The sequence below is a fragment of the Larus michahellis genome, chromosome 4, assembly GCF_964199755.1.
Source record: "Larus michahellis chromosome 4, bLarMic1.1, whole genome shotgun sequence".
Classification (NCBI taxonomy): domain Eukaryota; kingdom Metazoa; phylum Chordata; class Aves; order Charadriiformes; family Laridae; genus Larus; species Larus michahellis.
Genome location: NC_133899.1, coordinates 61,083,998 through 61,099,435, shown reverse-complemented (window position 1 = coordinate 61,099,435; position 15,438 = coordinate 61,083,998). Strand labels below are relative to the sequence as shown.

General features: G+C 35.4%; 1 protein-coding gene across 6 annotated transcripts in view; it reads left to right on the top strand.

Annotated features, from left to right (window-relative positions):
* The window catches only part of STRN3 (striatin 3), a 66,383-nt gene that overhangs the window by 10,905 nt on the left and 40,040 nt on the right, over positions 1-15,438 (top strand). For all 6 annotated transcript variants that reach the window (XM_074585103.1, XM_074585099.1, XM_074585102.1 and 3 more), the window contains exons 2-3: positions 9,774-9,877; positions 14,820-14,893. In XM_074585103.1, coding sequence (XP_074441204.1) covers positions 9,774-9,877; positions 14,820-14,893 — 178 coding nt within the window. The remainder of the gene's footprint in view (positions 1-9,773; positions 9,878-14,819; positions 14,894-15,438) is intronic.

Below are 15,438 nucleotides of genomic sequence, written 5' to 3'. Positions count from 1 at the left end.
TTATTTTCAGTATCACTCCTTTGGCTTTGTGTTTTCTAATCCAGTTGTGGAGAAAACCGCAGTAGTAAGCAGGAATTTGATCATGAGAGTACTGTAGATTAATCTTGCACATTCACAGTATTGAATGTCTCTCTTAAATGAAAAGGAAGCCAGTGCTATCTGTACTGTAATAGGTGAAATGTACTCAATGTAGCTAGTTTCTGCTAAGAAGGGCAATGACCTTTTTATTTATTAACTAAAGTAAGAGACCTAATCAGATTACCGATAGTCAGTATCGAAGTACAGTATAGTAGCTTGTTGGTGGGTTGTGGAATATGCCTGTCCAGGGGTAGAAGCTGTTCTTGAAAAATTAAAATCAGAAGGAAATGTACAAGAACCCTTGCAGTGTAAATTCTAAGATTCCCAATTGCAAAATAACCCTAAGAAAAGTTCTCTTACAGTTGCTCTGGTTGCACTGCACTTTAGTCTGTGTTTTGCAGTGGGTTTGTGCTGTAAGTTAGAACCATTACATACTGTTGTGTATAAATTGCAGACCTGTCTATAGCACCCTTATATCCGTGTTTCAGTAATATTCAGAGAAGATACAAGCATGTTCAACAGTTTATTTTGAATCTTTGATTATTGTGGTATGGGGTAAATGTATATGAGAATTTGGGTCTGGGCAGAAAAGTACTTCAGAGACTTCAAAGTCGAGTGAAAATTTATTAGGGATTATTTCAGCATTACTTTACATAGAACATTTTGTGAATGAACTGACATCTACAATGATGCTAAATGTCTTCAAAATACTTGATCTGCTGTGTGGTGTCATAGCTGTGATGGTCAACTATTTCTCAAATGGTTAAAACACAATCTAATCTGTGGTTAAGGTGTATTTTGCTGTTGCTTATCAAACCTGTTGAGTGGGCTCTGGCTTGTCCACAGGCTTGTCTGTGTCTATTTGCATTAGTTTGTCCAAAGAGAAGATACTACTCGCAAGCTTTGGTTTCCTTAAGTGTTCGATAGTGGAATAATGTACAAAATGTTCCAAAATAGAAGGTTAACGTAGGAAATACTATATTCAGTCTTGTTAACTGAGGGAGGGAGCACTTAGAGTTGATAGCTGGTATTTTCGGCAATTCAGCTTTTGACATTGGTGTTGCAGTTGTGTTGAGGTTTTTTTCCGGCACAGATGTTTGGAAAATACCATGATTGATTGATTTTAAAAATGCAAAACTTCAATAATTTCTTACCAAACAGTAGTCTAATAAGAATTTCTTTTCATCTGTGAAAAAAATACTAATCTGCTGCTGCTGTATGTGGCAAAGAAAGAATATAGCATTGAGTCTGCAAAAACACAGGATGTTTATTATGTCCTCTATTTATTTACAATATTTTGTGAAAGATTGTGAGACTTCATAAAAAGTATTGAGACAGTGAAAATACTAGACCCGTGCAAGACATGTTAAGGAAACTGATTTGTTTAGGTAGATGCTCTCAAGCTCTGCTAACTTTGATATTCGTGCTGTTCTGAATATTGTAGCACAGATCTGCTAGGTGGATTGATAAAGAAACACTGACTGGACATGAATGTAGGATGTATTTTCTGTTGAATTTTGGTATCGATCAAACTATGTATTTGCAGATTAAACTGCCTAACTCACGTTCTTGCACTTTTCTGTGGTCCCATTGAAGTGACTATATGTTCATATGTAAAACTGTTTAACATCCTGTATTAACTTTTTTTTCTGTAAAAGGCATATGAACACCAATATCCTTATTTTATTTATGGGAAGAACTGATGTGTAACGAATTAAAGTCCCATAGCAAGTCACTTAAGAAAATAGATGTAGGATTCTTAGTTTTATTTTATATAACTTGATCTCCAAGAATTACGTACTTTCTTGAGGAGGGATACTTGTGTTTTCAAACATTCCTAATTGTAAAGAGAATTTACTTTAATTTACATTTGTTTGCACTGCTTTCTTAAATTATTATTAGAACTATGACTGCCTCAGAGTCTTGGGAGCTTGTGTTCAAACATGTTTCACAGATTATTCAACCTGCTAAAGGAGTGCAGTTGAAATATGCTATCCGGACTCCTCACAGAATAGTGTTTATAAGCAGCAAAAATACTTCTTACTACTTATGTTTTACGGGCTATTTAATTGTCTTCAGTGATGGCATTCAATTTGATGTTTGAATGGAAAGATTGTAATTTCTCAGTAGAATTATATTGATAGTGGTGAAGATAGAATGACTTGGAGGTAAAAATGAGTGGGTTTTGATGTCAAAATAAACATTTGTGTCTGATAAGGTGATGTAGTACCTCCAAGCATTCCTGTTAACTGTCAGTTGATTCAAGAAATAATTATAGCTGCTTCATGGCTTTCAGCTAAAATTTGCTGGATCTTGGGTCTGCTTAGATTGCTGATGATTTGCATGTCAGGTGCAAAGGAAGATGCAAATTTGCTAGTGGAGGAGTCTTTAATTTAGATACCAAAATGAAATGCCTGCAGAAATTGTCAGGTATGTGGGGAGAAGGAGAGCTGGCGTATAGGGACAGTGGTTGATATTCTGACACTGTGGCATGGATCATTTTAGTTCTCTTACAGAATGTTGATAATAATGACCAGATTAACTTCACTTTTCCTAAAGTTAATGTAATCATTCGGTCTTCGAGAATAGAATCTTTTTCCAGGAAGATGACAGTTCTTTTAAAAATTCCAACAGGAACTTACTTTTCTGAAGGGTTGCCTCTGGGACTGAAACTGAAAAGAAAAACTATTTATAAATTAAACTACACTCAGTATTTTTAAGTTTTTAACTGAAACAAGATTTTAGAAGTCTGTTGCGTAAAGAGCACTTGAGTATAAGAATGATCAATGAATGATGAACTTCTAAGGCACTTACATCTGTTATTCCAAAAAAATTGTTTCACTTAGTTTCAATTCTTAGATATGTTTGTTTTAGTCTTTGAGGAGAATGCTCTGTGTAACAGAGTTTTAATCCATCATTTTTAGTGGCTTCTAACTTTTCTTGAACTTGTAGTCTCAATTGATGCTTTTTTTTCACCTGCTGCTGGCTCCTATAGACTGGATAGGAGACTATGGACAATTGGTTTACTTAGTTTCTGGACCATGAAACTTAGAAGCTGTTAGTCTTTAAAAACACATCCATGAGTTGTGCGAGTTTTGTTACTCTAGTATTCCTAAATACTGTACTGGTTAGGAGAGTGGCTATAAGAATCCTAGCACAAAAAAAACCCAATTCCATGAAAAAATTCTAGTAAGCAATAGTAACAGAATGAAGGTAGTCTTATACTGAGTTTAAGTTGTGGCTTAGAAGTTTGACCATAGCATAGAAGAGGAGGAAATTGAAGAAACTTGGAGAGGCAAACAGTATGTTCCCATGTGAGAGGCCTTCGTGTGATGGGACAAAATAGATTTTACCACTGTAGTTCTGGACAACTGACTGATACATGACTTGGGTAAACTAGCAAAGAAACAGTGCTAGCAGGCGGGAAAAATACTTAGATCTGCAAAAGTTGTACCAATATGGTTAGAAGTAGAAGGCTGGATTTTCTGTAAGGTGTTCAAAGAAGCTGGTGAAACTTGATAGTACTTGGCCCTATAGTGAAAAGAAGCAAACTTTTGAATCTGAATGACTGGAAGTGATATGGTGGTGCTGGAAAAGAGGCAGGACAGATTCAAGGAAGGAGAGAGTTTTGCAAGTCTGGTCTTCGCCATTGCAGGACTGAAGGGGATTTATGGGTGAGTAAGTTCTCTTGTATCTGTCAGTTGTGTCATTAACCTGCCAGATTGCTTCTTAGAGCTAGCTGGGTTCCTTGTGTCCACCACTCTTGTGGGACAGTTACTCAGGGATGTCACTTTTCTAGTGGTCGCTTTTGAGAAGCAATCAGAAAGTGATCAGATGAAGCTTTGAAAAAAGCATCAGTTGAGGAGCAAGAAATGATCATCAGCGCAAATCGAAAAAGTCTATAAAAAAGGGAACTTTCAGCAAACATGCTTAATGCTTTCGCATGCATGATGGTTTAGATGTTCTGAATGAGACGAAGTTTCAGACCGTTTGTTGAAAGCTGAAGGTGAAGGCTTCTCTTATGTTTGGTTTTCCCTCTTGTGAATGGGAACTAGAACATTAGTAGCTATACACGTGTGTCCACCCTCAAATTACTGTTATGGGTCAAATCTTCCACCTCCTTAGTATTTTTTACTGTTCCAAAACAGTGTTCTGCTTCATTTTTGGCATAATAAGCATCTAAAAATGAAGATTAGGTTAGTCGTCTTGTGTGATTGTGATTAAAGCAATTTTTTTTTTTTTTAAGGAATAAAATCTTACTGTTGTTTTGAGTTTTGTGACATCCCTAGTAGGATAAGCACACACTTAATGTGTGTGCTGGATATGTATATTCAAGCTGCTTCAGTGTATTGCATTTCTTTCAAAAATCCTGCAGGCCTTTCCTTCCTTCCTTCTAAAACTCTGAATGGACTTTAGAAAAACAAGACTCAAGCATCACACTGCAGCTGGCATTGCTTTATATATAGTTGAATTTTTTCAAAATATACTCCTGGAGTCTGAGAGTTAATAATGTTTACAGCTGTAATGGAAAGAAAGTATACTCACTTACTGAGTGTGTTCCTGTATTGATAAATCCATTAGGATTTGATTGTTTGAATTGTACAGGAAAATGTTAGTGTTTCAACAGCATAAGATAAGTTCTTTAATCAGTCTTACATGCTTTACCATTCAGGTTTCCTGCCTCTTTCTCCCTTTGATGTGTTTTGCTAGGTTTGAGATTTTGGACAAAAATTTCAAATACTGCATATCAGGATTTATTAACAAAATAAGGTTATGAAATCCTATATGTAGTTATTATATAACCTTTAGGTTGCATATGCAGTTTTACCTGCCCAAAATGCTGTAATAACTTCCCTCCTTTGTCCTCAATGGCTAAGAGAAATATGATTGATCAACATTGATTGTCTTTAAATCAGGCTTTTCTGTGCGGCTGAGGCAATAAAATGCAGTTCTGTTATGAAGGCTGCTATTATGGGTAATGCCGTATGAAATGTGAAGCAGTAAGTTTTAGGACCTTTCAAGCTTCTTTGAAAAGAAAGGAAAAAAACGTCTTCATTTTCTTCACAGAAAACATTTTTTCTTTAAATTTTGGTTTATGAAGTTCTATGTAAAATGCAGTTTTTAAAATAATTTAAAGTTATGTGGAAGTTCTCTAGTAAACTACTTCAAGTCTTCTGGTACACTTTGATCAAGCGGTGTAATTGCACACTAGGGATGAGGAGTGTCAGTATAATCAGCGATTTACTTATTCCTAGTGCTCAAGGAAATCTTCAGTTTCTTATTTGAAATCTTGGAGTCTGTTGGCTGAAAAACTATTGCTTGGTTTGCACGTGGTCAGACTAGCTATTTAAAAGATAAAACCCCTTCCAACTACAAAACCTAGTGCATGTACTCTGAAATGCAACACGCCATTAAAACAACATTAAGTTTACAAAGTCTAGAATATTAGATGTTAGAATTTTAATTTTTCCCCTTCTATGTGTGCATTCTGTAGTTATTTAACCTCAGACAATTCTTTTTTGTGGGATCTATACTATTCAAGTAGCTGTTCGGTAATTCTTTTTATCTTTGTATTCTATCTTGCCTAGTTTCAGGCATTATTTCATGCGTCCGTGCACAAATACAAAGTACCTGTCACTCTTAACTGCTTCTCAGAGCTCCCTGAATTCACTTTCATAATAAAACTGGGCAAGTTCATGTGGTGGTACTCTTACTTACAGCTGAGGGCCAAGGTGTAGAGGGAGCCTGAAGTTACTGAGTGTCACTGTCACTGAATTTTGTAGAATAATCGTGGATCTCAGAGATCCATGAAAATACTATAAATATGAAAGTGGACAGGCTGGTAGAAGAGGAGGAATCTGCCCTAGAAAAGAGGCTCTTGGTCAGGCTTGTTTGAAAAATCTGAAGCGTGGCTCTGTCTGTGGGGAAAAATATTCTAAGAGAATCTTACACAACTGAATTTTGCTCGATTTTTTTTTAAAGCCATGAGAGTACTTACAGAACTAGTGTTTTATACATTTTCTGTAAAATAACACGTTTTCTCCCCCTTAAGAAATGGTCTCGTTGATACACTTTTAAAAATATTTTGATTGAATTCGTAATTAAAAAGAGTTAGGGTTTGTCTTTGACTTTCATAGTCTCTCTACTCTTATTTTTGCAGCTCTTGTGCCCTGGACATGCAGGTTATGGTATCATGGTCAGTTCAGGCTGATCTAAGACCATCTTGTCACTGAAAGGAACTGTTACTTTGGTATCCTGTTTTGCATCCCTTGTGCCAGCCTAAGTACTCCCATGGCTATCCAGAGTAGGATCAGGAAACTGATGTAATTCAGAACTGAGTAAAAAATAAATAGAATGATTTCCTCAGTAGACTTAATGTGTGTCAGCAGAAGCAGCTAAGTCAGCACAGTAGAGGGAACAGAAATAGGAGGAGGATTGCCCTTCTTAGTATCAGCCTGGGGACTTACAAATTGGTTTAAGACAATGGAAAGCATTCTGTTGTAACTGGGAGGGAGGGAAGGTGAGTACCAAATTGTTCTGTGCCGTTTTGTTTCCCAGTTTTAGTGCCAGTCATTTTTTTAGTAACAGTGTAGTTATAAATCGTATTGAATTTATCTCTCCCGAGAATTGTTTCAAAGGAAAGGAGTATCTAAGGATTGAGAAAGCTGTATTAAGTAGAGAGCATTTCTTAAGTGTTTGTCATTGTGCATGGAACCTGAGTTAGTACAACAACCCTGAAGGAGACTGATCTGTGTACTTTATCTGTTTTTATCAAACCTGAGATTTACTGCTTTTCCAGAAGAGTCGGTGTTGGGGAACTGTGTGTTAATTCTTAGGGCTCATAGTCCTGCAATATGTCAAGTGATAGTTTTGACACCCCTCACTTCTCAGTTCAAGACTTATGGAAGCAAGTTGTTTAATGTAGTTTATACAGCAAATCTGCAATGATCTTATTCTTGGTTTTGTACTGAGGGTCTTGCTGACTAAGTGTTCCTAAAGTCTAAATTGATTTTCCATATTTCTAAAGATCAAGCTCTTAACTTCTGCGTAGATAACTTCTGTGAAGTTTTAGCCATGTGATGGTTACAATGGAGAAAAGAAAGAAGAAAAAAAAAATCCCTCATGTCAGTTCTATGTGTATACAAGCAATTACAGAAACTCATGCCAAAAGAAGGGCTTTTTTTGTAGGGTGGATTTTTGGGTTTTGCTTTTTTTTTTTTTAGTAACATTATTGCTGTAGTATATTGATTCTCAAGATCGCTTAGCTCATTAAGCTGTCTGGTTGAAAAGTATGAGATCTAGGCAATACCTAGTAAATATGGAGGCTTGAGTCTGCTTGGCCAAGTACTCCAGAATTATTTCCAATAGAAGAAGGAAAATAGTTTGGCTGCAAGCATTTGTGAGGCAAATGCCTCCCTCGGTGTATGATCACAGCTATCTTATTTTCCTCTCCACTATCAGCAAACAGGATGAATTAAGGCCTAGGATTTATCAAATAGTTATAAAAGGGTGCTGGACAATGAAAGAAGACTAATAGAAGGGGAGAGGACCATCGCTTACAGAAGACCTGAGTTTTGGAAAGAGTTGAGAACTGCTTTCAAGTCAAAGAGCATAAGAGCTTTCATAACCTTCCTTAGATGATAATTATCAAAGTATTTAGTTCTGGTTTTATTTTTGTAAAAAACCTGCTTCCAAGGGTTTGAAGTATGGTATTGCGCATATACATGTGTAGCATACTACTTCTTTAAAAAAACCCCTATTTTTGTAATTATTTTCTGTATATATGTGTACATCTTTTGTATATATGCATAAGGACATTGTTTACTTCAAAGCTTTTGTTGCCTTATCCTTGACTAGTGATAATTGGGATTACAAATTGGGCTTGTGAAATTGTCCGGTCATTTGCTGCCTTAGATATTAGAGGAGTGCAAATTATGTATAAATGTAGTTTTCTTCAGAAGGCTTTTAACTTTCTATTGATCAGTTTTATCGTATTTCTTAGAATCTAAGTGACATAATTGCAGTTGAGTATAGTTGCTGTGTTTGCTCAGCTCCCTCCATCCCCTTTCATCGGGACCCCACTGTTTAAAATAGCTTATTCTGGATTTTGTTCTCTACCTTTTTTCTTGAAATATCTGTGCAATCATTACAAAGTTTATTTTTTTTTTTTTTCTTCTCTATTATCATGCATTCCTTAGGGCATTACTCTTTCTCACCAAGTGGCAGCGGTTAGTCGAGAGTGCTTTCATGACAGACTTTTAACTGAAATACTCATAACTGCCTTGTTCTCACTAGGTTTTAAATTTTAATTGATTAAATTATTAGTTAGCTAATGCAAGGTAAAATAACACATTTTATTGGTTTACCATTGAGCATAAGGGATGATGTAGGAAGTTTTATATGGTGATATTACTTAGTCTTGAGAAAGGAGCAATGCAAGAATGCTGTCCTCTTGGTTAGATTGTTTCAGGCTCTAACCACTGAGAGGAATGAAAATGTACAACCACTCTCTTTAAAAAAAATCTTCAAGGATAGATTGGGTGCCGATTATAGCTCTGCTTTTTTTTTTTTTAATTGTGCCTCCTTTAATAATAAAATTGTGGTGTTGATCTTAAGCTCTGTAGAGCAATGTGGTCCCTACGTTACTCCCCTTATTCTATTTTTTTAATCCCTTATCCAAGAAAATTTTATATTGAATCTTGTCTTGAATTAGCTGCCCAGTGACTTCAGTCTATTTAAAGTCATAATGAGGACAAATGAGTTTGTGCCTTCCTGTAATGATGGACAATCCAGTAATACCGTTAAGTGTTGAAATTTTGTATTCACATCTGCAAATTCCCTTGTCTTTCCTGTGATTTTTGGCTTGCAAAGACAAAATACAAGCCCTTTCACTTTGTAGCAAAGAGACTACTTTTTTTCGCAACAAACTTACTACCTTTATTTTTCAATTACTTCAAAGTTTTCCACTAGACCTTTTGCACTAGTTGAGATAACAAATTAATTCAGTGGAACATACAAACTATCTACTAGGTTAGGCAAGTAGGAAGCTTGCTTGCTTCTTTGTGAGTTAGGTGGGTAGTATGATTGATGGTTTTAAAAAAACGCATGTTATTTTTATCCGTATACAACAGAACACTAAAACCAGTTTTCCTGTGATATTCTAACCTTCAGCTGTCTTCAGTAGTAAGAAAAATGTGAATCCAGAAAATATAGTTCTGTCCTGTGTAATGGATTTGTAAATTCTGTATTTGAATTCATGTATCCATTTCTTATGTGTTCAATGTAGTGTCTTTAAAAACTACATTGCGTAAAAGTATGCTGTGTACCTATTTTAATATGGCTTTGGGTTTAGAAGAAAATCTATAATACAATTTATCCTAACGTGCCATAAGGACAAAAATGTGCTCATATAAAAATGTTTCATATGATTATTGTTTGTGACTTCTTTTAGAGTTACTATACTAACTTTAATACCTATATTTCAGGGCAAACCCCCCAAGAATTATGAACTGAAAATAATACTCAGTCTCTAAGGCAGAAATATTTTTGTTGTTAATAACTGACGGAAGTGATTAATGCAAAACAGTTTCTAGCCCTTCCACCCCCCGCCACTTCTGAGCCAGACTTCATTGCTTTGTTTTAGGAACAGAATGGAATAAAATCAGTTTTCTTTCTTTTTTTTTTTGTGTTTTCAGGCTCGGATAGCATTTTTACAAGGGGAAAGAAAGGGTCAAGAAAATTTGAAGAAAGATTTAGTGAGAAGAATAAAAATGTTAGAATATGCATTAAAACAAGAAAGGTAGGTATACAAATTGTTCAACTTTTATCTGACCTGTAAGACTTTACAGACTAAAAAGAGTTCCATCATGTTATGTAAACTGTCTTTACTAGATGATTATAGAGGTGCTTTATGTAACCTGTCTTTATGGTTGGTCATCTTTACGCTATGTTTTCTGATAAACTTTAGTGTCTGCTATAATAAAAAATTGCATAATTTTCAAATTGTTTGGACTTAAACACGGAAAATTCAAATTGGGCAGTTTTCTGATTTAGAGTAATGGTATACTAATTAATAATAAATGTTCCAAAAACATTCATACCTTATTATGTTCCTTTACCTGCTCTTCAGTGGTATTAAACTTGAGAGGGAAAAATATTGTTCCCTTGATTCCTTACAACTATTTTGTTTGTGTTGCATGATGAAAACTATTTTGTGGCAGAACAGAATCCTTTAAAAGTTAGTATTAAGGTCTGAAGTATTGTTTTTTTCATGTAGTAGATGCTAGAATTTCTAGTCTTAGTTGGTGCATTTTCTGTAGCGTTAATTCATTGCTTTAAAAATTAAAATTCCATTCACTCCATGCAGGCTAATGTCCTTCAAGCCTACATGCTCTTCTGCTGCCTGGCTATTTCATTTGGCCAAAATTAGCAGTTAGTTTTGCAAAAACATTAGGAAAATAATCTCACCATGTGCCTATACTTTCAGCGGTTGACTCAATTCTTACATTAAATTTTATCTTGCTCTTATAAAGTAGCTGAATCCAACAGTGTGTAAACATCTTGAGGATCAGACAACAAAATAGATAACTTTTATTTATTTTGATTTGAAGGGAACATTTCTACTAAAGTAAACTTAAAATTTTGTGGCAAAGTGTAGTGAGGCTTCACCTGGACATTTTAAAGTCAGTTGTCTGAGAGTAAGTATGTCTAAATGTATTTTACATTGTGAATTAGTACTATGAGTAAGTGACTAGTACTGAAATAACTCATGTTTTGGCAAGGATGGCTGCACACCTTTGTGTGAAGTGTCCAGTATAAAGAAAACAGTGTATGTTCGTACAGAAAGCTGTATTGGCACATCATGTGTTTTCTGGTGAAGTAATAGGCAGAAAGAATCTGTTTCTTCATTCAGTCCTGTCCTCAAAATGGCAAGTAACTCAGGGTTTCCAGCCAGCGTGAGACTAAAAGTTACATTGTTATATCATACAGGTAATGCACAAGTCACTCTGGATTCAAGGCAGATGAAAAGTCTGCAAAGCGTTGGGTTGTATGTACTCTTCCTTTAAAGAACATTGAACATATCAAAGGAATAATGTGCTGTTATGGCATACCCAAGTGTCTTGGGCATAAGCTTTTGAAGTTGAAGGAAAACATTTTGGTTATCTTGGCAATAATAAACTGTGTGCTGCACATAGAGACTTTCTGCAAATGCACACCATAAGGCTGTGAGGATTACCTACTTATTGGGATAAACCAGAGGCAGTTAATTACAGCTGGAGTGTGAAGACGACATATAACAGAATGCAGAATTTGAAGGTGAATGGCATTGGTGAAACCTCATTCCTGCTTTCCCCTGAAATGCAGCTGCCGTTATAGTTTGACCTCCCATGAAATTCCAAAATTCATCTGATGGGCAAGAAACTGGTAATCATATGTAGACCAGAAGCAGAACAGCAGAAACATACAGTTTGCTTCAGTACTTGCAGCTAGTGGGTATGAGCCAACACTGCATACTTTTCAAGAGGAAGATCCTTGCTTAAGTCCCAGCCAGAATTGTCATGAAGGTTGCTAAAAACAGGAACTGAAACTCTGGGCCTGATTGGTGAATGTGTGGGAGGCAATGAGGAAGCTTTCTGGTTGTTTTTTTTGTTTGTTTGTTTTAAATGCCTAGTAGTTTGAAGGGATCTAATTGCAGAAGTATGATGGATTGAGTAAGGAAAGCGAGCAGGTACTGACTTGTCAGTGAATCATCCAAGAATAGATAGTATGTCAGTTTCTTGGTTGTTGCACTCAATGAAAAGTTCAGGATAGTAGATGATATTTTTTTTGCCATTGTTCCTCCAAGTAAAGAATCACAACTAATGAAATCGGCCCCAAAGCAAAATAAATTCCAAGAATTTTAGATCTGAAAATTGGTGACAACAATTTTCAGTGTTGTAGCTGATTTTCCCCCCCCCTTTCCCCTTTTCTCCTCCTCTGTTGCTAACTCCCTGATGCTGTCAAAAAGTTTCATGCTGTGAAATACCAGATTCTGGGCATTAGAAACAAACGCATTTCGCCAGTGATGACTGTTGTGATTTTTCAGAAAAAGGGCACCAGTGTGTAAGATTAAGTAGTAGTTACAAAATAGTTTGACATTTCTAGTAATTAGGTAGATGTGCAACATGTATGATAATGCTTTAGAGAAGTAAAATGTTGTTTATTATTTTAATGTCCTTAAATATTTTGGTAGTTCTGTATAAATTTTTGTAATAAAATTAGGCCTTAAGTAGTTACACGTGTGAGATTTTTTTGTTTGTAGCTAGTGGATATTCCTTTACAGTGATTTGCAGACACAGCTAGACTTCTCTTGTCTACTCTGAACCACTCCGTTCCAAGCTTCATGAGTATAGCACTGTGCTTAAGTTAATAAAGCTTGCTGAGATCATAAAACTATGTCTGTATTTTGACTTCATGGTATTTGGACTGCAGCTGGCTTATATCCTTGCAACTGAGTAGTAGGATTCAACAGTTAAATAGCAGCAAGCAGTTAAATCAGTTTAGGATATTGTTTCTCCTTATCTTACTTGTTCCCTCATGGAAAACTGGCCTTAGAAAAATAGCAACTCAATACTCTGAAGGATTCAAAAGATGCCTCTCATGGAATTCAGTTACTGTGTGGGGTGTGAGGGAGTAATGTCACTGACTTATCAACAACACGGAAGCTTATTAGTGAAGTGATTTTTAAGATGTGTAATAATTATCCTTGTTTGTGTGACAATACGTAGAGGAATACATGTGCAAATATATAGTTTATTGAGATTTAAAATCCATTTCTTACTGTAAAATTGCGCATCAGATGTGATGTGAAAGGCATAACTGATCTCTTTACATGCAGCAATATTTTGGTTTATTTGCAGTGGGTAGTCATTGGTATAATTTTAGATCAGATACATCATTATCTTCTATAATGATCAATTAAAGGAGAATTTTAATTAATGTTTTGAAATTGTAGCTCCTGAATAGTATTTACCACAACTCTGAATTGAACAAATAAATTTAGGTTGGCTTTTTAATTGCAGTGTATTATTAGCTTAACTTACGAATTGAGCCAAGACATTTGGTCAGCTTTATTTAACTTCAAAATTTCTTAATTATTTTCATTTTGATTGCTGTTTTGTTGGTGGTTGCTTGGTTTTTTTTTTTACCCCCAAATGTACAGTTTTTTATAGGACATAGCATGTCCACTTTTATCTGCAAAGCTTGGTCTCACAGTTTAAAGACAGCACCTAGGGTAGAGAGCCTTACTAGTGCATGGTTGAAATATGAACATATTCACAAATAATTAAAAAAATATGATTTTGTGTAATTGACAGTTAGTCAGATTCAGGTCAGACAAATACCTAGCCTTCAGGAGCCTTACAATTTTTTAATTCCAACATAATTGCTATGAAATGCAGGACTTTATCTTGCTGTAAAGGGTCAATAGTGCCATCTACTGATAGTTTGTTAATGAGTCTGTTCCTAATTGCAACTTCAGCAGAAACTTCCATAATTCAGAAGAAAATCTTCTATACTATCAAGTATATCAGGCAGTATTTGAGATTAACTTATACCTCCAGTATGGAGAAACTTTCAGCAGTGGCGCATCTGCTTGAGATGAAGATTTGTTGGAAATCCTTTGTTTTGTCCAGCAAGTGTTCCATTATGAATCTTTTCTTGAGAAGATTCAAGTTTGAGAGTAGTCTTTAAAGTTGATGGGAGCTAGATATGGTTCAGTTACTCTGAAAACTTTTGTCAAATGTTTAATTTAGAATTAAGACAGCTGTATTTTGCAGAGACTTCTTAAAAATATGGCTTCTAACTTTTTTACAGAGATCTTTCACCTTGGCTCTACTGCAGTACATCTAGAACTCTTTTCCCTGAGATTTTGAGTATCTTTTGCAGAGGATCTATGAGGCAAAAGTTAAACTGTAAAAGGTCTAGGATAAAGTTAGAGAATTCCAGGACATAAGTGTAGGTAGCTCGTGTGATATCCTGGAGGTAAAGGGAGCTGAAGACATTTGATAGGCAACTTAGGCACAGAATAAGAAAAGAGAAAAAAGTGATGGAGAAGGAGAGGTTAGGGGATCAGAGATCGGGAGATGGGAAAGAATGAGGCATGTTTGCATAGGTGGACTGAGTAGGAATTAGAAGCTAAGCTGCCAGTCAATGAAGAAGAGAAAATTGGTACGAGAATACATGTGATGGGGAAATCTAGCGCTCTAATGTGGCTCTTCAGAGGGAAAGATCATGCAGGAGAGAAATTGAAGCAGAAATTGATGGTGACAAATAGTCAGGAATCCCAAATGTCAGGTTCATTTGTCGTAGTGTGTTTGGCTAGCTATGACAGTGCTACAACTAAAAAAATAATCTCTGCTAAACAGTTGAACCTGCTGGTTTCTGAAAGGCTCTCTTAGTACCCAAGAGAGCCTGTGTTAACACATAGTAGTTAACACGTGAAAAAACCCCCACATTCTTGGAGAACATACTAAATTCTCATCTGTAAGTTATTTGATAATTGTGAATAATTGTAAGAAAGTTATGTCAAAACTGTGTTATTGAAAGTCTGGAAATAAGTATGATGCAATAATCACCATGACAGTTTTAATTGGATAAATTGTATTGTGTTAGTATGGTTGTTTTAAAACATTCTACTATTGCCATTTGAGTTGATAAAAACATTGTATGGTAATTTGTTAAATGTTTGCGTGCTTTTCCAGGGCAAAATATCATAAATTAAAATATGGCACAGAATTGAACCAAGGTGACTTGAAAATGCCAACTTTTGAATCAGGTAACTTTTTTTACAATACCCTGTTCTAGTATAACTTGTTTATACACTGTTCTAAATTCGCTCTGTTTAGTTTATTGTACCGTTCGTTATTCCTCTCACGCTCCCTTAGGTGTGTTATAGAGAAGTTATCTAGGAAATGTTTGGTAAAGGCTTGAAAATAAAAATTAATTAACCGTTCCTTTTTGAAAGAGCTCTGAATGTCAGAAAGCTCTAAATAAAGTTACACAATTCCTTATTTAGTCACTACTGCTCATTATTTCTTATACTACCACTTCTTGAAGGATTTAATAATTTTTGCCATTGTGCCATCCATCCAGAAGGAAAGCTTAAATGCAGAATAAACAGAAGAAATACTGTTGTTTATCAGTGCTTTTATAGGATGCTTGTTTTTAAGGAATGAGGGGAAAAAAAACGTTCTGTATTGGCTTCTGTTTTTATCTTAAATCAAGGAAAAAAGTCCTAAGAGAAAAATTAGGCTATCCTTATTGGTACTCTGGAATGCATCCAATTTTGCAGTTTACATATAAAATTCATAATAAGTTTTG